Source organism: Fusarium solani (assembly GCF_023522795.1).
Source record: "Fusarium solani strain SB1 chromosome Unknown bctg00000010, whole genome shotgun sequence".
Classification (NCBI taxonomy): domain Eukaryota; kingdom Fungi; phylum Ascomycota; class Sordariomycetes; order Hypocreales; family Nectriaceae; genus Fusarium; species Fusarium solani.
Window position 1 is genome coordinate 190,429 of NW_027072147.1, and position 19,952 is coordinate 210,380.

Consider the following 19,952-nt stretch of genomic DNA (forward strand, 5'->3'; position numbering starts at 1 on the left):
GCTGGCGTTCATGTTCATGATAGATAGGTCTGGGTTGAAGCATAGGAATCCTGGGGCATCATCCCAGAAGCGAGAGATTTGGGTCTCCAGTTCCTGCACAAGCTGGAAGCTAATAGTGTCTGGACTCAGGGCTGCGAACTGAGCGCGCTCAAGAGATGCGCGGAAAATTTCAGCAAAACGGATACGCTCGAGGAAGTACGACATAGATGTCGGTTGGTCCATCGCTCTTCCAACTATCTCTTCTCCGTCGACACAATCTTCGTCGTCGACGTTCTGAGGTTTGTGTACTGCCATCTGAGACGGATGTATCGTGTAGGCGCCCCCAAGCGTACCGGAAAGCCCAGCCAGTATCCTGCTCAGCGGTTAGATGGATACAAGGCGTCTAAACATCTCTTACCAATCAGTAGTGCATAAGTACCACCAAATCCTACGTCCGACTTCTGCCTCAAGCGTTGTGAAGCCCGCCCTATTGCCCAAAACCTGCCGCGGAGAGTCGATGCAATGGAGCCCCAGCTCGCGGGCCATTGTGATTGCTCTGGAGAAGAGGGCCCTGTACTTGACTGAAACTCCTTCGAGGTTGATTACTGAGTAACAGAGAATAATCAACGCTTGTGTGGATTCCAGGGATACATGCGGGTTCTGTTGAATATGATCCAGAACATCAATGCCTGCCTTCTGCCATAGTGATGCCTGTGAACGTGCCTCGGACACGCCACAGAAGAGGTTCCTTGAAAGGTCTTGGGCAGTCCACAGGCAGGTGGCATTTGCAAAGATGGCAAGAAACAGTGCAATTGGGCCCATGGGAGCTGGGTTGCCCTGGTTGATCGTATCATAGACTTGATCAACCAGACGTCTGACAGAAGGGCCGTGGATGACGTGGTGAATAAATGAAATGTCACTTATGTACTTGTCGACAAGTCTCTTTGTCTCTTGACGCTCCGGTAGCCAGACGCACCTGATGGGCTCAGGATGAACAGCGGGTGATGAAAATGCCTCGTTTTGAAAAACAAAAGACCATGGCCGGCTGATAAGTCGAACAGGACATGTTCGAACGACGATGGGGTTGGAATGTGCAAAATCCTTCAGAGGACATTAGCGCTTGATCATGCCAAGAGACTGTGCTGGCTCACTCCTGCTTTCGGACCCATGCATAGACGTTCCAGTAGCAGGGCATCTGATAACCAGTTTTGCACATTGGAAGGCAATTGCCGCTGTCCTGGGTCTTCGCTGGAAGTGGGCTCAGAGGATACAAGTTCTGCCTGTCTAGTTCTGGCAGCAAGTAGAGCTTCTAATGATTCCAATCGCCTTAGTAATTGATCATTGGAAACCTGCGGCTCTGCTGGAGGTGTCCCCGGAGCTTCTCGACCCCTGGCTGGCGGTGCTTGACATGCCACTCCCCTGGCGGTGCAATTGGTGCAGGGGAATTGGCGGTTGCAACGAAGCTTGCGCTCTCTGCAGAGCTGGCAAGAGATAACCCGTGTCCGACGCCGCGGATTTGTCCCCGAGTGGTGATGCATGGTTCCGGAAGTCAGGCATGTGGTAAGTAGGTTGAGGGATGTGAAGCCGGAGGGAGGACACGGAGTTGAACTTGATCGCAGATTGCCTGGCCCGGACTTAACGGACTCCGCGGAGTAGAGTGGGGCGACGGACGGTGAACCTCGGCAGCTATTGGCCCTTGTATCTCGGCACTTTGTGGCGTCCCGGGCCTCGTGTTAGTGACACCCTCACGGTTGCAGGTCAAACACGGTCACATACTACCAAAGCGGTTTCCTGACACAATACGATTCAGCTCTCTAACCCTTCGTTATTTTATTCGATTGAACACCCCTTGATTGGCTTAGCCAGCACAACCCCTTCACCAACTGGCTACACCCTTGCCTCGGTCAAAACCACCCCTCAGTTGATAGTCCGGCTTCACCACCTTTCCTTGAAGAACAGTATACCGAATCAAGCTTTCGCAATCCTCTGGACGAACCCGTGCTAACCAAATGCACTGTGCCGCACCAAAGTCACCCAGCTCATGTGCTTCATTTTCTTTGTTGTCCTGAGCCTGCCCCGGATGCGAGCCATGGCCCCGGTTAAAGGCATTGTGCCGGCGATAGACCATGACGTTGGCCGAGTACTTATGCCCGCCCACATGGCTGATAAAGTAGATCCCAACGCCCCCAGGCCGCTCATCGTCCATATCACGATAAAGGCCAAGGGGTCTCAAGTGGCGTTCGAATTCTTTGCGTAGCAGAGGTGCGCTCTGACCGCAACGCGCATCCCTCGACTTCTGGCTACATAGCAGTATGATGGCCTCATGCGGACATGGTTTGGTGCTGATATCCGGGGTGGTGGGGTCGCCATTGGGTATGATACCAGGGAGAGTCGAGGCAGCGAGGGGGACAGGGTTGTAGGCGCAGCTTCAATGAGGTCCATAAGCTGGTTTACATTCCTTGGTACGATGTTGTTGATCACAATAAACCCAGGAAGAAGGAGAGCCGAGGTTGGCTTCGAGTAGTCAGGAGCGCCGTCGGGGGTGGGCATATTGGAAGCGGAAAGCATCAGTCTCTATCAACAAGTTGGGTTAGTATTATTCCTAGTCACCAGTCTCCAATTCGGTGATTATAAAGGCTCAAGCTGCCCTGAAGAAGGAGAAAGAGAGAAATGAGAACATTTTTGTCTCTGATAAAGTCAAGACTCACCCCATTTCTTGGCTCGCGGGCTTTATGTACAGCCTCCATGATGCTGCCCTTTTCGTTGGCGACATTCCTCGCCCAGTCGGATTTAGACGTCGCCACTAACAAGTGTGTACTCCAGCCCTTGATATTCCCGTAAAGGGCGTGATTTGTTTCAACTTTGAAGCTCTTTGGGTACTGCACAGTGCAGCTGTCACAGTCGTGAAGACAGTCCTCCCCATCAATGGCGGGATCTGTTTTGGCAAACAACTCTGCAGGACTAACTCCAGAGCTGTAGCCGAGCAGAGTAGATATAAGTGTATGAAAGTCCGGCATGATAATCTGCGTGGTAGAAAGAGAAGACGAATGAATAGATAGATGAGCCGTGTGTGCGTCGTATGATGGCAGAAGCAAGTCGAGAAGATGTCAAGGTCCAGATTATAAGTGCTTGAGGAAGCCATCACCGATTCTCAATACATTCAAGGATCTATAAGAAATCAATACGACGCAATGACGCGTTCAACCGCCTCACTAATAGATGACCCCTAGCCGACAATACGCGACAGAGACTCGATCCGTGTTGCATTACGCAAGACAAAGGATGGTGAACTCATCTTCTGCATGAAACAAAATTGCCGGACCGACTTTTACTTGAGTCTACGTGGGCTTATCCATGGAGAGTTTTCAACAGACCCATGGAGTTAGTGCTGGAAATAGGCTGGGCCGCGGACTTCGGTGTCCCCTGTCTCCTTGGTCGAATTGGATCGGAACCGGTTTCAACCGGACGTATGGGAGCCTTCAAGCTCGTTGTTGTCGTTGATCTGGATACTCCATTTGACGCAGTTCCTCTTCAAATACAATAGAAAGAATGCATAGAGTGATTTATTTCAAGTGGGTGTGAGTATGGTGATGGCTTACGATCTATCTTGATAGTTTTTGGCTAATGTTAGTGCCTATCTCATTCCTGCCAATATATCGACTTCGTTCTTTCCTAATGATTTTCACCGACATCTCTTGCGAGATTGGGGCTGAGACTAATCTTGCTTTACGACCCTTTTCTACTTAATGGCAGTAGAAGTGCTGAGCGCAACACTTAACATCAAAACGGTTTATAAGACTTTCCTCAACACTGTATAAAAAGAGAGGCACCAGAGTAGCCTAAAAATCTATGAAAGAGATCTAATCTCTCACAGCTCCCCGATTTTGATGATCAACTTCTTTCCAAAGACCTGCTCACTCTTGAGTCTTCGAAGAGCCTCTCCCACTCCTTCCAAACCTCCCTCTACCATCTCTGTGGGATGGCCCGTCAACCAGCCACTAGCCAGGCCATATGAGAAGAGCCGACTGACCGTATACGCAAGACATTTCTCTCCGTTGCTGCCAGTGTGTGCGACCATGACGTTGATGTCGCCGCCGTCTACATGACCTGTAAACTTGGATCCAGCTTGAACAGTAGCAACGAGTGGCTTCCTTCCAGCCGATCCTTCCAAACCAGGTTGAAGCCCCAAAGCATCGTCGAGGATCCCTTTGTACTCGGGAGCACCGTCATGATTCGTAGCACAGTCCAAACCATGCCAAGCCGGACCACCACCTGCCTTGACAATAGCCGACTGGATCTCGGCTACAAACTTTTCGTGTGGTTGCCGGTAATCAACAAGTGCATCACCTTTGTCAAGCTCAAGAAGCCCATTGACCAGATCGCTCGAGTTACCGGCCGTTGCAATAATCGGGTGAATATTCGCGGCTTTTGCGAGTTTGAGAGCAAGGGCACCTATAGCTGTACCAGCACCGTGGATGACGAGAGGGGTTTTCTCGATTCCAGCGGGTGACCAAGGTGCCGGCAGACGAAGGACATCATAGAGACCATACGCTGCGACGAGACCATTCATTGGAATCGTGACGGCCTGCATGTTCATGTGAGCTATTGACGCTCAAAATTTGACAGAAGGCTAGACGCTTCCTCTGACATACCTCCTCGAATGCGACGTGCTCCGGAATATGGAACGTGGTAGAAGCAGGCGTAATGGCGAACTCGGCAAAGGAGCCATGTTCTGTCCCAATCTCGTGCATACCAGCCACGCGGTCTCCGGGTTTGAACTCGGACACTCTAGCGCCCACGGCCTCGACAATACCTGCAACATCATCGCCGGAGTTTAATGGCTTCTGGAGAAAGATTGGGACCTTCCAATCTTTGGGGTTTGTACCTAGCATTCAGGTTAGAAGCGTTCAAGTTTAATAGTGGATAGGTGAACGTACCCGACACAGCCACTTTGATGAGAAGTTCACCGGCCTTTGGAACCGGGATTGGCACTTCTCGGATCTCAACTTGAGTATCCGGTGAAATAAAAGCTTCCTTCATTGTTGCTTTTGGTGTTCGTGAGTGGAAAGGTGTTTGAGTTGTTGGGATCGAGACTGGTTGTGACTTGAACCAGCCATACTGAGTCTTGAAATGCAGCGCTCATATATAAATCACCATAACACCAGCAGAACTTCAAACAATTCTAATGTCTCCGAGTATTTTCCCATTGTGTGAAAGCCGGTGGAACGTTAGGCCGTGTCGTCGGAGCCAAGGATATGAGATCTGGCGGAGTTGGTTCAAAGTGAAGCTTAAGTGCGGCCTCCGTGGACTTGTCCTTTAGCATCACGCAATAGTTAACTTTATGGTACCTGAAATTTCATTCCTACAGGGGAGTTGTCCGTGGAGGGTCGGGTCTAGTGCCAGACAAGTCCGCGGAGTTGCGGCACAACCCCGAAGCAAGGGCTACAAGTCCAGCTTCTCCGAGCCAAATAACGTTACGCCAGTAGAGTGGAGCTCCATTCCAACTCAAGCGTGGTGTCATTGGATTCCCTTACCCAGCCCATCCAAATGCTTGGGCATATCCCGTATGAAGTATGACACGCGTGAGAGGGCACCCAGACATCCGGCTTATAAAGCCTTGTTGCCCACAGAGCCATCATTTGGCAATTTGACCGCTTGATAGCCACTACGGGCCCATAGCCTAGAGCAAACCATGATGGGGTTGATCCAGCCATACGCCAACAATCACCACAACCCTAGCGGCCCAGGGGATGGTCGTCCAACAGCTATCCAGATTGTGGAAGACCAACAGCTCCTCGGGAAATGGGCTGGCAGAGTCGCATTGGTGACTGGCTGCTCACCTGGTAGTATCGGAGCCGAAATTGCCAGAGCCATTCATGCTACAGGAGCCGACGTCTACATCACCTCACGAGATACAACAAAAGGTCTTGTCACTGCTCAGAGTATTCTTGCCGATGGGAATCCTGGAAAGGTGGAGGTTATTCAACTTGACCTGACGTCTCTGGAAAGCGTTCGAAAGGCAGCGCAGACATTCCTGGAGAAGTCCCAATCTCTGCATCTACTGATTAACAACGCAGGTAGGTTCTATAATTCGGAGTCTAGACAGTTGCTGATTTATTCTCAGGTGTTCTTGGATGCCCTCGGCAGATAACAGGAGAGGGTGTGGACGCTCATTTTGCCGCCAACTACCTAGGTGAGTCACTCAGGGATTATCTCTCGTTGACATATTTTCTCATCTCTATCTACAGGCCACTTCTTGCTCTTTCAACTGCTCAAAGCATCGCTGTTAGCCTCGACAAGAGACTTTGAGGTGCGCGTCGTCAATGTAGCCTCGGTTGCCCACCGTCTGGGAACTTACGATCTTGACGATCTCGCCTTTGAGCATCGGACATACGAAGCCTCCACTGCGTACGCTGCATCGAAACTTGCCACTGTACATTTTGCCAACGAGGTCGAAAGACGATTCGGCGCCCAAGGCCTACACGCATTCAGCGTTGATCCAGGCATCACGGTAACCCCATTAACTAAGGATACTCCTGAGATTGTCTCGATGATGGATAAATATGGAGCCAGCGATCTGCGAAAGTCACCAGAGCAGGGTGCTGCTACCCCGATATGGGCTGCGGTGGCACGCGAGTTGAAGGGAAAGGGGGGCCAGTACTTGGAACATTGTGGTGAAACAGAGTTGTGCACGGAGGGCGGCTTTCTTGCAACTGGGTATGGGGAGAATGCTTATGACCAGGCCACAGAGCAGAAGTTGTGGATCAAAAGCTTGGGGCATGTAGGCATGGACGAAGAGAAATAACTGTGTGTTGGGGGCGACAAGAACGTTGATCATAGTCTCAAGGTACTCCTAATAGGTTCAAGAAACTCCAACATGCAAGGCACGGTTTACTCGTAGACGTCAAATTTGTACCAGAGGATAATGCCAGGCTAGCCCATAATAACTTTTCTCAACCTCTCGCTCTCACTCGCGCCAGTACTATCACACATACTGCGAAAGGTACCGTCTCTCTCCCAAAGTTCGCGCGGACTTCCGTTCTCGATCAGGACACCGTTCTCGAGAACAAGAATTCTGTCAAAGTCTGCAACAGTGCTGAGTCTGTGAGCGATAACAACCAGGGTTCTGTCAGTAAACCACTCGCGGATATTGCGCTGGATGAGTGTGTCTGTCACTACATCAATAGCCGAGGTAGCCTCATCGAGGACGACGATCTTGGAGTTTGCAAGCAGGGACCGTGCAATGCAGAGGAGTTGCTGCTGACCCTGGGACAGATTCCCGCCAGATTCGGAAACGGGGCTTGATAGGTCGTAGAAGATGTTGGAGTTGTAAGATGAGGCTGGGCACGAGCTGTTTACACCCTCGCTGGTGCTGGGCTTGATGAGCCCGACTCTGGCCAAGGACTCGTAAAGTTGGACATCCGTTCGTTGGCCAAAAGGATCCAGATTTGATCTAATGGTTCCCGAAAAAAGCACGGGGTGCTTTCAGAGTCAGCCAGACACTAGAACCTAAAGGGATCGGAACATACCTGTGGGATAATTGACAGCCGCGACCTCAGGTCGCCCAATGGAACCTTGGAAATATCGACCCCGTCAATGCTGATACTGCCTGAGCGTGCCTCTAAAAACCGGAACAAGGCCAGTGTCAATGACGATTTGCCTGCTCCAGTACGACCAACGACGCCAACACGCTCATGACTCCCAATTTTCAGGGAAAGACCCTTGAGAACGGGTGGTAGGTCTGGAGCATAAGAAACCTCCAAGTCCCTCATTTCAATAGCGCCTGAGGTTGGCCATGCTGCTGGTGGCTTCTCTCCATCCTGTGGCTCCGTCTCTAGAGTCATATACTCAAGCACACGCTCCATCGAGTTCATACCCAGCTCCATATCGCCGTAGCAACGTATCGTCCAACGAAGACTCTCGGAAAAGTCCAGGATGAAGGATAAAGCCAGCCCAGCCAAGGCTGCGTCGATCGGCTTCACGATGATGACGGTCCCCACAGCAATGCTAAAGAGCGCTGCGATCAGAGCCATACGGAAACTCATCCACCGATTGGCAAGTGCGATATAGAAGCTCGTCATCGCCCAAGCATCGAGATTCCTATGCATCTGAAGGAGATACGTGTGAGTCCTCCGAAAGGCGCGGATTGTTGAGATGCCAGCCAAGGTAGTATTGAAGAGCTCGAAAATGGGAGACTTGGCGTTGCTCTCCAGCCGCTTGAGGGGCCGACTTGCGACAAGGTATTTTCGACCAACTATGATGCTTATACCGAGGAGAAGAATCGCAGGAGGGACAAGGTATGCCGATGCGAAGCAGGACGCGATGCAAATGCCAAGTAATCGAAGCAAGCTGGAGAAAAACATGCTCCAGGTCATTGTGATTCGCTCATCAATGATGTTGAAATCTGCCGTAAATCGGTTCAAGACACGTCCGGTAGGGACAGTGTCCAGCCACATCATCGGGACACGCATGACTTTGAAGAGCATCTGCTGAAAGATGGACCGGCTTGCTCGGACGGCAAGGAAGTAGGATGAGATGTATCGCAGGATACCGATGATGACGGTCCCCATAGAGATGGCAACATAGACTTTGAGATAGAAGAAAACATCACTTTGAAGAGCGACCTGGGTAGATGGCTGAGAGAGAAGCTGGTGCGTCGATACGACCGAGTTGTAGATACTCTGTCCGTGGAGGTTTCCGCTGGGAGCGTCGGCGTCAGCCTGCCCTGTCCAAATGCGAAGCCACCAAGCGCGACCTATTCAATGTTAGATGAGTTAACCATGACAGTGGATGACCTACCAATAACACCCCCTTGGTAGGCAAGGTATACTCCAACGCAGGCGGCCCAGAGAAGCACGCCACCGCTACTCTTGACGTATGTCAGGTAAACATTGCCCTTGACTGTGCCCTTCTCACGAGTCTCTTCTTGCATGAATTTCTTTGGTGTAGGCGCATTCGACTCTGGATGTTGGCCATCAGCTCCCCTTGCACTGCCCATGGGCCGCACGCCCAAGTGATCGATAGGCTGGGTCTCCGTGAGCTCCTCACTATAGATAGACTGGCTGTGGCATGAGTGTGCAGAACAAACTGAGCCCCTTGGAGGACCAGAATAGGTCACTATACCGTCGGAAAGCTCAACCACGAAGCTAGCCGCCGGGAGGACTAATCCCAAGTGGTGTGTGACAAGGATGCGAGTGCGCCCTTCGCAGATATCTCCCGTGAGACACTTCTCAAAGATCCAGGCACCGACATGTGCGTCAACAGCACTGAAAATGTCTTCCATGATCAATATTTCAGCCTGTGAGTAGACAGCACGTGCTAGGGCAACGCGCCATTTCTGACCACCACTCAAGTTGACTCCATTCGCGCCCAGTTCCGTGCTATCTCCATCTGTGAGAACAGCGAGGTCTGCTTCCAGGGCACACACTTTGATGACTGCGTCATATCTAGCCTTCTCGAAAGGAAGGCCAAAAAGAATGTTGTTCCGCAATGAGTCGTTCTCAAGCCAAGCTGTTTGGCTGACGTATGCAACCGATCCAGGGATGATCCACTTGTCAGGGTATGTGTATTGCGCCTTGGGCACACGGATTGTACCCTTGAGCAGCTCTGCCTCGCCCAGTATTGCAGATAGAAGAAGAGTCTTTCCAGCACCAACCTTTCCAGAGATAACCGAGAGGGCGCCGTTGGGGAAGGTGAAATCAAGGTCATGCATGACAAAGGTTTCATCCTCGCCTGACACGTCCTCGACCGGCCAAGAGACAGACGCCCCTTCGAAGCTTATGGAGGAGCCGTCAGCCAGGTTGCATTGCCTCTCTGGTTCGTGCAAGTAAGCGTCGATTCTCCTCAGTGAGACCAGAGAGTCGAGACCCAGAGTGAACAACTCAGGGAGTGATCCCAAGGTGGTCTCGAGAGTGTTGAAGATTCCAATGCTAACGAAAGCAACAGACGGTAATAGAGAGCCATGGATCAGAACGTAAGCGGAGAGTAAAGCAACAGCCAAGAGAATTGGGCTGATGACCCAGCAGGCAAAGAGCCCGCTATCCGCAAGAAAGAACTTCCACAAGGTTTTTAACTCAGTCTCTCTTAACGCAAGGATACGTTGCTCCCACTGAGACTCTAGTGCGCCAAACTTGATCTGGCGCATCCCGAGAAGTACTTCACTGATTCTGGAGAGCTTGGTATCCCGGAGCTTCATCAAGGATCTAGATTCAGCAAGAACCCTTTTCGAGAACCATGTGTTGGCAGGGAGTGTCGAAGCCCAGGATAGGATTCCTGCGAGGAAGGGAATCCATCCTAGGAGTTTCAGAAGGAATGCGGAGAAAATGACGAGCTTGACCATTCCAGTGAGTATCAAGAAGTGATACTGGACGAAGTAGAAGATACGTTCGGTATCAACACCCACGAGGTTCACAATGCTTTGGTGAGACTTGAGGGCGCCCGCATCTTCTGAGGAATCGCTGTCTTCTCCCTCGGAATCATGATCCTCTTGGACGACAGACCTAATGTTCTTTCGTCGCAGTGCTTTATCAAAGATAAGACCAGATATCTGGGTGCGTATCGGCAAGGCCAGGTCAGACAGAGAAAACCAATAGGCCCACCCTTCCATCCACTATCGCGATGTGTCAGTGGCCATAGGCTCAATGCTTTCTTGGTGAGACTTACAGAGTCAAGAAGGTTAGATATAGACATTCCCAAAATCAGAGCCATCAGCTCCATATTGTGGGATCCCATGACCTGATGCTCAAGAATGTTGAGGGTCCGAAGCATGAACCAAAATGGCCCAATGCTAACAGCACATCGGACAAGAGTTACTGCCCACAATATGGCAAGTTTCCCCTTATATGCGCTGAGAAGAGACTTGATGAGTGAAGATGTATTGCCAGCCCTGTCCCATTCACCCTTCAGCGCCTGGGACCTCATTCTTGAATCGGGCTGAGGCACATCCTCAAGGTTGATGTCGTTATGGAGGGAAGCGTGACGAAGAAGCGGTTGCACCCATGCCCATGTGTATCGGCTAAGTGTAGAGACGGTCCATTGCCTATCAACTTTACGGTTCTCGTAAAACACATCTGGTCTTCGGGGGAGCACGCTGCAAGAAAGCCATAACCCTACAGCTACCATAGTACTTATAACTGACAGGAGAGAAGTCAAGTCCTTGTACTGATGGGGGTGTGTAGCCATATGTGCCAAGCGAGGCACAGAAGAACCCGCAAGGCAGCAGGCAGATCCAGCGAGCCATATGGCTACGTTGTGAGACTTGACTGGGGCATGATGAACTGCTAAGCAAGCAGCGTGGATGACGAAAAGCCCCTATGTGATACTTGCGTTAGATTAAGGAACCATTTCAGCATTCATGCAAGCTTACCCAAGTAGCTGTGCGTAAAGCATTCTCCAAGATCAACTCATCATCAGCACCGTGAAGGGATGAGAGAACCAGGCTGGCAGCTGATGTTCCTGCCCCAAAAGCCGAAAAGAGCAAAATTATAGTTTTGATGCCCTTTGGTGAAAAGTCTGCCAGAGACTTTGGCGTTGCACAACCATCGGCATCCTCATAGAAGCGGTCTTTGGGTTTGTTGCTTCGCAGTTGGCGAAATACGGAGGTGAGGGCGGCAATGGTACTAAGTACTGTGATAGCCAAAGCGGTGCAGTTGAGTGGAACTGCGAGGTGTTGATTCATCGTGAGCCGCTTTGTAGAGACATCAGTCTGGAACCGCGAATGAACTCAAGGTCGTCACACAGAAGTCAGGTTCGAGGGATGCCACAAACTTCAGTGCGAGCGGGGGTTAACCGGACACAAAATTAGAGCAAATGATGACATGAATTAAGTAGTGGGGGTCCTGGCTATACCGGTTCATCTCCTCATAAGGCTCAAAGTACCAGTTCTCCCTTGCTAATGACGTATTGGCTCGGCATTTGAAAGGAGGGAGCTTGGAAGGCAAAGATGAGCGTTTACCGCTGAGCTGAACAAGTCTCCACAATAGCTCCCTTGCCAGTCAGAGGTATCCGTCCCAAGTAGCAAAATCGTCTCTGCTGAGCATTACCGTGCGTGATTTTCGGAAGTATGTGTCCGTTGGGTGGCTGTTGCCGGTATGCTGTGCTATGCGAGGCGGCCTATTATGTGTCTCAGAGCTAAGAAGGGGCAAGTAAACTGACAGGTCAGCCCATCTCCTTGCCCGCAGGAAAATCCAAGCTATCGAAATACAGCCTCCGAGACACGGGATGACACATGCAGCCACGCTGCAAAAGTGCATGTATGAAGGAAATCCCCAAGTCTCGACCTGTGCCGCTGTGGTGGAAAAGCGTGGAGGTGAGGCTGCATCTCAAGATGCAATGCAGTGACAGCCCGCCCGTCTTGACGCCAAGACACGGCCCGAACCGGAAAACTGCGGTTCTGACGTTGATCTCTCCCGTCGAGTCTAGATGGATGCTCTAAGAGGATCAGCGCGCTAAAGAAAAGCCAAGTGCGTTGAGATTACAGATGCGGTTGGGTCCTCCCTTTCCAGCCGCCTGTCTCAGGGGAGATTCGGATGGACAACCAATCGATTGGCACCGTGGGGAAAAGCCACCGCTTGATCTTCACTGTTGTGGACGTGGAAAAAGAAATGAGATTACGGTCTTTGAATGGCTACCCTGAACTTTACCCTATGCTCCCCTGAACAAACTCGTACAGCCAGTCAGACGTCTACTCATGTCTCAGAACTGAGCAGATCCAACTTCCCCCGAAGAGACGGCAACGATGCGCCCGCTGCTTGCGCGCCACGTTCCAAGGCCGAGCAGCTTCCCATTGGCAACATGATAGGTGCCCACAAGAGGATACCGGACCGTGCCCACTGACGCCTTCAAGGCGAGATCATACAGACGCGGCCTGATGCGGCGCTGTACCACGCAGGTAATCCCTGGCACCACCTTCGACGATACGAGGCCTTCCAAAGCGGCCACCCACTCCTCTGCGTCAACATCATCGCCGAATACGATGCCGTCGCCTTTACCGCTGCGGATTGGCTTCAGGATGTACTCGAGCCGCAGCTGAGGTGAGGCCCTGGACAGCTCTAGTAGATCGTGCAGCCTTCGTGACCCCGGCAGGATCGTGTCCACAACCCCACTGGCCAGGGCGTCAGCCTGGGAGGGCGTAAGCACCATGCGGGCCACCAGATGCGGAATTTCGTCCTTGACAATGCCAAGCATGCGTTTGTCATGGACCAGCAGAACAGTCCGCATGTCATTGAAGCACCGCAGACTCAGCTGACGCCACATCTCAGGCTCCAAGGCGACCAGCTCTCGCTGATGCAGCTCCAGACCGACCTGGTGGATCTCCTCCCAGACTTCGCCTCCGTTTGTCGTAAAGGTCCATGAATTGGTAGGCGAGCCGAAGTCGCCGCGGTTCTTGGCAATGCAACAAAGGCGGTAACCACTCTTGCTCCGGGGGTCAGGAAACAATCTGAGGTCGGCAGGGGTGATGAGCCGGGGCTTGATGCCGAAGCGACGCCAGACCGCATCGATGAACATATGAATATCAATTCCATGTTCAGCTCCTTTTAGGAGATGAAGTGGATATTGTGGTTGAAAGAGGCCAAAGAGGCCATCCAGGATCTAGAAACAGTTAGGGACTGCAGGGGTCGAGACAGGGAGCCTGTTCAACATTACCATGTCTGGATTTGTGGCGCCTACGAGCCCACCTGGACCTTCTGGCAGGGATCTGTTCAGCGCTTCCTGGCCGTAAGCCTCATGCAAGAACCCGTTGAATGAGAAGCGAGCGTTGATCTCGGTGATCCTGTAGTTTTCTTCTCGCTGTTCATCCTCGTCCACTAGAAAGTCGGGTCTCCAGGATCCCAGACATTCCGAGAAAGGTGCAATGTTTCCGCACGAGACTTGACTGTCCACCCACTGTTACACAATTTTAGCAATGAGTATGGGAAGGGCAGATCGGAGTGCACTGCATGGATGCAAACTCACCCTCAAGATTTCCTCCTCCTCCTTCTCTAGAGGCATCCTCTCGGGGAATCTCGCATCACGATCGGTCCACCAGCGTTGGACAATGTCGGTGATGGCGATGGTCAGGGCCTCGTGCAGGTCCTGCATCTGCTGCTGGTGATGCTTCCCAACGAGGATTGGCCGGGGACAGCCACTCGAGTAGGATCCATTGTGCCAGAGGTTTGCGGGACACAATTTCAGCAGAGTGTCTTGGAGCTTGGCCTCCTCCAGAGCGTAGGCGCTGGTTTCGACCTTGGTATGGGTTACAGGCTCATAATCCTGAGGTTTGGGCCCGAGGTGAATTTGCGTGAGCTGTTGGGTATGCATTGTGAATGGTAGTCGTTTAACTCGAATGTTTAGGCAAGCAGATTGCTGGTTCGGAGCTACGAGTAACAGCGTGACTTTGAGTAGGTATTTATGTGAGCAAGGATGGTCTAGCTGACAGCGCCCACCCACCGTAGTTCCCGAGGCTCCGGTTCAGGGGGTCCCGTAGATGACCCATGATTCTTTCTCCAAGTGCCGCCGGGGGTGGTGGGGTCAGACGGAAGCAGGGTGACACAAGATGATGTCGGCTGGGCCGTCCTGGAGTCCGAAGGGAGCGGTGTCAGTGGCTGATGAAAGTGAAGCGGCTGGCCAATGTGGAACTGGAGGTCCTTTTGAGGGTATTGAACCAGACTCAAGATGCCACGCATCTTTGGCCATTCATAATAAGGATAAGATCCCGTGAGTGTGCTAGTCTGCTGTGTTTGTCTGTTTTGACCATCCCTTTCCCTGCAATCGCTTCTCTTACACTTTGTTCAATCCGATCATTCCCCATCGCTATCATGCATCCTCTTACACGCCGTGCCTGTCATCTCTATCGCACCAATGCTTGCATATTGAGGCGCAGTATCAGGCCCAACTCTCTCTCGTCATCTGGGTTCATCACACAGGGTCTTCGCTGCCATGCCACCGTAGTATCTCATACCGTGCCATCGCTTACGTTGCCCTGTCTGGAAGCTCCTGACTTGAGCCATGCTGAGAATCTCGATCATGTTGGTCGTATTTCGGAACAATTGGAGCGAAGCGGCATGCTCAAAGTCAGTTTGGGGTTCCCAGATGAAGACAGCGACTATCTCAAACGACTACTAGTCAGTCTTCATCACCACCGCGGCCATCAACTCCCCATCTCTCACAGCGCCACCCGTGGCTGGTTCTGGGACGTCCGCCCTAGCGAGACCAACTTCCAAGCAAAGAATCACCAAGCAAGATCGGAAACCATGAACGAATTCCCCTGGCACACAGATTGCAGCTACGAGGACCCACCCCCAAGGTTCTTCGCGCTGCAGGTCCTCCAGCACGATCGATGTGGAGGAGGTACTCTTTCAGTCATGAACGTCGACAAATTGAGCGAGCTTCTCTCCCCGGAGGCTCGATCAGCCCTACTGGCTCAAGAGTACCGCATCACCATCCCACCCGAGTTCATCAAGGACCCGGAGCAGAAGGACATCATCGGCAGCGTGTTTGTCACAAGTCCCAACGACCAGTCAACAATGATTCGGTTCAGAGAGGATATCCTAACGCCCTTGACAGACCGGGCGTCTCGAGCCTTGGTCGAGCTCAAGGAGGCTCTGCTGAAGGAGGAGGTCCAGGCACACTCGACAGTGCATCTCAAATCGGCAGATCTGCCAAAAGGATCCATTATTCTGATGGATAATCGCCGCTGGCTGCACGCACGGAATGATATCAAGGATCCAGAACGCCACCTGCGTCGGGTGCGGTGGGATGCATGTCCCTTTGAGACTGTCTCAGTTTAACAAAAATGTCCCGCTGCATCGAGAAGTGCATTAGCTAGATGGCGAATATGGATGATTAATTCCCTCATTCTTGCATCAAATCAAGTCTCTATTTCCTGCGACAATGTCTCGGCCCATGGCTCAAGCTCCTGCACTTCGTAGTTCTCTCCAAGTTTCTTGCTAAGTAGCCGACGTGACGTGTTGTGTTGTTGAGATTGGTCTCGGTTCCAACAATTCCAGCCTACCCTGGTCCACTTGGATGCAGATCCTTCAGCTGCCAAGTCCTGCTTGACACTGCTGTCAGCTAGCATCTGGTGTCCCCGAGCTGAGACCCCTGTCCCTGAACCGAATGTCTCTCCCACTCCACGGCGTCATGCATCTCCGGACCCTGTTTTCTCACTCGTTCAGGTCTGTGGAAACTAGTTGATCCCGGCCTGCATACCAATTCGATAGATCATGCAGACGAGATTCGGAGCTCCGTATTCGAGGCTGGCTGAATACGCTCAGATTGTCCAATTGGTTGACGGGAAGCTGTGCCGAAAACCCGCTTTCCGCACCAGCATGACTGGATTGGGAGTATCCGAGACATCTGGGCCATTGGTTCCTATTCGTCCCATCCCTTTCCATGGTACCCTAGCCGCTTATTTGAACCTATGTGTGTGTTACGCCCCTATTCGCATGGGGTAACACAGGATCCAGTCTGTTGCGCCCAAACTGGTCCGGATCGTCATTGCGAACTTGACAAGACAGACCTGAGAGCAAGGGTCTTTGGTGACACATTTCCCAACCCTTCATTATAAGGGGTTAATCACTAACAACTGCTGTCATCTTTACCCGCTAGCTGCAGACGAACAAGGCCTGCACACTTCATCGTACCTCAAATTATTTTTCTCATCGTCGAGCCATCCACCATGGCTCCCAGTTTGACGTATTCTGTGGCCGATGTGCTGGCAGTTGCCAAGATCCATCCCTTTTATTCCAGCGCTCAGTACCCCCCTGACGATGACACCATTCAGACGGCAAGTGAACAAGCTGCATTGACGTTCAGAGAAGGCGACTTGCAGGCGCAGCCTTTGCTTCGGAAGAAGGACTTGTGAGTATATCAAGGCTCCTAGAAAGCTTCAGGCATGTATTGATACCCACCCAGGTACACTGCAATTGAAAGACTTGTCGGGGATACCAACCCTCAGAACACGTATCGCCACAATGTTTACACCAGTACTACTGGCGGTGGAGGTGGTAGCAACTCATTGTTCTTTGCCACGGACGCGATGGAGAATCGCCGACACAGAGCCAACTTTGGCGAGTTTCTTCGGAATACTGGTGTGATCCAACGTGGGGACTGGGTCTTGACGACTCACAATGCCGGTGATTTGTACAGGTAGAGTAACCAAATGACATAAGACAATTTGAGTTGCATTAACAAAGTACAACAGATCCCTAGACCTCACCTTGGAGATCTTGGAGAATGCTGGAGCCACCCTCTTGGCTGCTGGTAATCGCATGCCGAGTTCCAAGGTTGTCGAGCTACTGCAAACTTACCACGCCAACGCCTTGGCTGGTGATGGAAGCCAGATTGTCCAGGTCGTTCAGTACATTTCAACCATGACCACAGGGAGAGACAAGATCAAGCTGGACAAGATCATCTACACGTCAGAGGCGCTCAACTCGGTGCAGAAAGCGCACATCTATGCTGTCCTAGGACCTGTAAAGATCTTCTCCTTGATCGGCAGCGCCGAGGCTGGTCCTTATGGGGCAAGCAATCCTGACTTGACGCCCACCGACCCCAGAGCAAGTTATACGGACTTCGTCATCGACACTCGGACGAACCTGTTCGAGATCCTTCCGCTCTCTCTGAGTGAGAATGACCGTTTCGCTTCCCCTTTGCCCGAGGGCGAAACTGGAATCATCGCACAGACTTCTCTTGTTCGCCTACGAAATCCACTTGTCCGCTATGTCACCAGCGATATTGGTTCACTACATCGTCTGCCGGAGCAAGCGCGGGATCAAATCCCTGAGAAGGATTGGCCGTTTATGCGGATACTCCGACTCCAAGGTCGTGATAGCCGGTTTAGTTTCACATGGGATGGCGAGTACATTGAATTTGACAAGCTGAAGACACTCATGTCCGAGGCTAGCTTTGGCGTCCTGCAATGGCAGGTCATCTTGGACAAGATGGAGCCCTCCAAGGAGGCATCGCTCGAGATTCGTATGCTTTGCGCTGAACGAAACGAGACTCTTCTCTCTCGGCGGGAGATCATCGATCGCCTCCATGCCTATCTTTACATTTACTCTTCAAACCAGCATCGCTTCCGAGCCACCTTCGTTGACGACCTCAATGGGTTCGAACGAAGTGAAACTGGCCGGAAAGTTATCAAGTTTGTTGATCGGTTCACTACCTGAGTGACTTATAAGAGGCAAGCAAAAATTACTCGAGGCGTTGAGTTTGTTCCAGCTAAGCATCTGAGAGTGCTGCCATAGTGTTTGCGAGTAAGGACCAGTGGGAGAAACTGAGCCAGGAGGGGAAGTCCAATTTGTAGTAATATACTTTGCACTTTACACCAGCGAGTCGCACGATGCAACGTAGCAACTATGAAGCTTGTAAATGTATCCGTTTTTCAAAGTTAAGAAGCCGCTGATGACATCTCGGAAACAATCAAAGGCACTAGCTCCTCCTCTTGCCATCAAGCCCTGGAAAGGCTTTGACTCAAATTCTTTGTGATTATATGGCCTGTAGGGTATGATAGAGCTGAGTTGGTTGAAATGTTTTTACTCTTCTCGCATTAGGAGAACTCGTACTTCTGTCACAAACTCAAGAATTCTGACAAGTCAAAGTCCAAGTCAGCGAGGCAAAGTCAGTAACAACTTATAACTAACATACTTTTGATGAATAAAATACAGTTTCTTTTGCGGGGGGACTTATTGCTGCAAACGTCGTGAGGATCGCTCGAGCCTCGAGGTCAAGGGTCAGGTCTTGGATTTAGCGATAAGACGAGGAAGTTACCCAATACTGGGACAGGAATTTGCTAATGCAACCTCTCAATGAGTTCACTATTTCATGATTGAAGTATTTCCGTATAACGCCCAAGCGAGATCTCACGTCAGATTGTCAATCTGAGGTGCAGCTACCCCTGTCGATGAAGCTGCTGTTGACTGGTTTTCTCACACCCCTGTTCCGGAACGAAAGGATTGAGGGTAAGAAACAAAAACCGTAGCTCTTCCACTCTCGTTCATGCCTCCACTCTGTTTGTACTCGTCTTGTCATATCCCAAAACCATCCCAACTGCCAACCATGGCAACTGTTCGAGATCGCCACCCAGAACTCTTCGAGCCTATCAACTATGAGTCACCTCGGGGAAAAGTGCGAAGTGTGCCAATGCAAGTTCTTTGTCTGGGGTTCAATCGGACAGGCACCGCCAGTCAGTACAGGGTAATTCCGCTTCCTTGATCGTGTCTCCCGCTAATCTCAATGGAAGCTATGTCGTCGGCTCTAGAGACCTTGGGGATTCCCTGTTGGCACTCGTTTCACCTACTCACCACTCACTTTGGCGACAACGAGATGTGGCAAGATGCAATCGATCGCAAATTCTTTGGCAAGGGCGATCCTTTTGATCGTGAACAGTTTGACCAGCTGCTCCATTCGTTCGGAGCTGTAAGTTCGGACACACCCGCCATCGCCTTTGCCGAGGATCTGATTGCTGCATATCCCGAGGCCAAGGTTGTCCTCGTGGAGAGAGACATTGACGAGTGGTACGAAAGCTATATGCATGCCATCATAGGGAACATGTTTCATCCCTTTTCAACGCTTGTGTACCATTTGGATAGAGCTTACATCCACCCCATCGGAAAGGTTCAAAAAAGCGTGGTGGCAGGATGGGCAGGGATAAGATCTAGGCGAGATGCTGAGCTCAAGGCTCGGGACAAGTACCGTCAACACTACGCGATGGTAAGGGAACTGACACCCCCTGAGAGGCTACTTGAGTTCAAGCTCGAAGACGGCTGGGATCCGTTGTGCAAGTTTTTGGGCAAGGAGATCCCAAAAAGCAAGTTTCCCAGGTTGAATGAAAAGGGTTGGTTCGATGAAAAGTCCAGTTTGTTGTTAAGGGAAGGCCTGAGAAAGGGTTTGGTAAAGGCAGTTCCGTGGGCTGTTGCAATGACTGGTATGCTTTTAGCTTGGTTTCGATACTTCGGGTAATGTAGGGTTCTTGCTAAAATATTCTTCTCCAC

The 19,952-nt window shown here is 51.4% G+C and overlaps 7 protein-coding genes across 7 annotated transcripts; 4 read left to right on the top strand and 3 right to left on the bottom strand.

Annotated features, from left to right (window-relative positions):
* Positions 1 to 3,847: 3,847 nt before the first annotated feature.
* Positions 3,848 to 5,019, bottom strand: MRS44_014104 (uncharacterized protein; the record flags this gene model as incomplete). Its single annotated transcript, XM_046271843.1, has 3 exons — positions 3,848 to 4,564; positions 4,632 to 4,864; positions 4,917 to 5,019. The coding sequence occupies 3 exons, from the start codon at positions 5,017 to 5,019 to the stop codon at positions 3,848 to 3,850; spliced, it is 1,053 nt and encodes a 350-aa protein (XP_046124126.1).
* Positions 5,020 to 5,671: 652 nt separating this feature from the next.
* On the top strand, positions 5,672 to 6,784 carry MRS44_014105 (uncharacterized protein; the record flags this gene model as incomplete). Its single annotated transcript, XM_046279162.2, has 3 exons — positions 5,672 to 6,056; positions 6,104 to 6,172; positions 6,228 to 6,784. 3 exons carry the CDS (start codon positions 5,672 to 5,674, stop codon positions 6,782 to 6,784), a joined length of 1,011 nt encoding a protein of 336 aa, XP_046124127.2.
* Positions 6,785 to 6,912: 128 nt separating this feature from the next.
* Positions 6,913 to 11,656, bottom strand: MRS44_014106 (uncharacterized protein; the record flags this gene model as incomplete). Its single annotated transcript, XM_065618275.1, has 6 exons — positions 6,913 to 7,461; positions 7,509 to 8,734; positions 8,779 to 10,588; positions 10,642 to 11,068; positions 11,117 to 11,289; positions 11,345 to 11,656. 6 exons carry the CDS (start codon positions 11,654 to 11,656, stop codon positions 6,913 to 6,915), a joined length of 4,497 nt encoding a protein of 1,498 aa, XP_065474347.1.
* A 1,016-nt stretch (positions 11,657 to 12,672) lies between these two features.
* On the bottom strand, positions 12,673 to 14,277 carry MRS44_014107 (uncharacterized protein; the record flags this gene model as incomplete). The annotated part of the gene is made up of 3 exons (XM_065618276.1): positions 12,673 to 13,569; positions 13,624 to 13,863; positions 13,933 to 14,277. The coding sequence occupies 3 exons, from the start codon at positions 14,275 to 14,277 to the stop codon at positions 12,673 to 12,675; spliced, it is 1,482 nt and encodes a 493-aa protein (XP_065474348.1).
* A 497-nt stretch (positions 14,278 to 14,774) lies between these two features.
* Positions 14,775 to 15,746, top strand: MRS44_014108 (uncharacterized protein; the record flags this gene model as incomplete). The annotated part of the gene is made up of 1 exon (XM_046283066.2): positions 14,775 to 15,746. The coding sequence occupies one exon, from the start codon at positions 14,775 to 14,777 to the stop codon at positions 15,744 to 15,746; it is 972 nt and encodes a 323-aa protein (XP_046124129.1).
* An 890-nt stretch (positions 15,747 to 16,636) lies between these two features.
* MRS44_014109 (uncharacterized protein) lies at positions 16,637 to 18,128 on the top strand (the record flags this gene model as incomplete). The annotated part of the gene is made up of 3 exons (XM_046268548.2): positions 16,637 to 16,818; positions 16,873 to 17,106; positions 17,162 to 18,128. The coding sequence occupies 3 exons, from the start codon at positions 16,637 to 16,639 to the stop codon at positions 18,126 to 18,128; spliced, it is 1,383 nt and encodes a 460-aa protein (XP_046124130.1).
* Positions 18,129 to 19,194: 1,066 nt separating this feature from the next.
* MRS44_014110 (uncharacterized protein) lies at positions 19,195 to 19,920 on the top strand (the record flags this gene model as incomplete). The annotated part of the gene is made up of 1 exon (XM_046272429.2): positions 19,195 to 19,920. The coding sequence occupies one exon, from the start codon at positions 19,195 to 19,197 to the stop codon at positions 19,918 to 19,920; it is 726 nt and encodes a 241-aa protein (XP_046124131.2).
* Positions 19,921 to 19,952: the final 32 nt, after the last annotated feature.